Raw genomic sequence first — 536 nt, 5'->3', positions numbered from 1 at the left:
TCAGTTTCTCTACCTGTTAAAGGAAGGATTGGGTTGTTGGCTTTTCTCTAAGATTCCTTGCAGCTCTTACTTTATTGGGAACTATGTCTTAGCTGCTCCAGGTATCAGATTCTTAACCTAGCAACTAAGAATAAGCACTCTTGTCCTTCTATTTGCATGAGAGAACTTGGAAAACATAAGATGTGAATCGAAGATGTACAGCAAACTCCCCCAGAGGCCCTATGTCACTAGGGGAAACTGAGGTATGAAAAATACATGTTTCCTGTGGTCAAAGGAAGCCCTGGGGCCCCTGAAACAGTCCTAGCCCGTGATGCCCCCTCCAGTCTGCACTGGAAGATCCCAGAAGGCTGGGACTCTCACATCTTGGCCAGCGGTTCCCACTGCTTACCGGCAGCCTGCTTTTCTTTGTCAAGTCGGCAGGAGTGTAAATATTTAGGTAAAGACAGTCTTCAGAAAACTTGAGTGGAATGTTCTCCTTTCTGTTGGTAAAAAGCTCTGAGAGCACCTGTCCCGCCATTGCATCTTGGGAGCACCTG

The 536-nt window shown here is 46.8% G+C and overlaps 1 protein-coding gene across 1 annotated transcript in view; it reads right to left on the bottom strand.

Annotated features, from left to right (window-relative positions):
- Positions 1-536, bottom strand: part of LOC103582561 (liver carboxylesterase 1-like) — a gene marked incomplete at its 5' end in the record, with an annotated part of 8342 nt that overhangs the window by 4546 nt on the left and 3260 nt on the right. The window contains one exon of the mRNA XM_008564115.1: positions 389-533. Coding sequence (XP_008562337.1) covers positions 389-533 — 145 coding nt within the window. The remainder of the gene's footprint in view (positions 1-388; positions 534-536) is intronic.

This window comes from Galeopterus variegatus, unplaced genomic scaffold (assembly GCF_000696425.1).
Source record: "Galeopterus variegatus unplaced genomic scaffold, G_variegatus-3.0.2 Scaffold16737, whole genome shotgun sequence".
NCBI lineage: Eukaryota > Metazoa > Chordata > Mammalia > Dermoptera > Cynocephalidae > Galeopterus > Galeopterus variegatus.
This window is presented reverse-complemented; position numbering and strand designations above follow the sequence as displayed.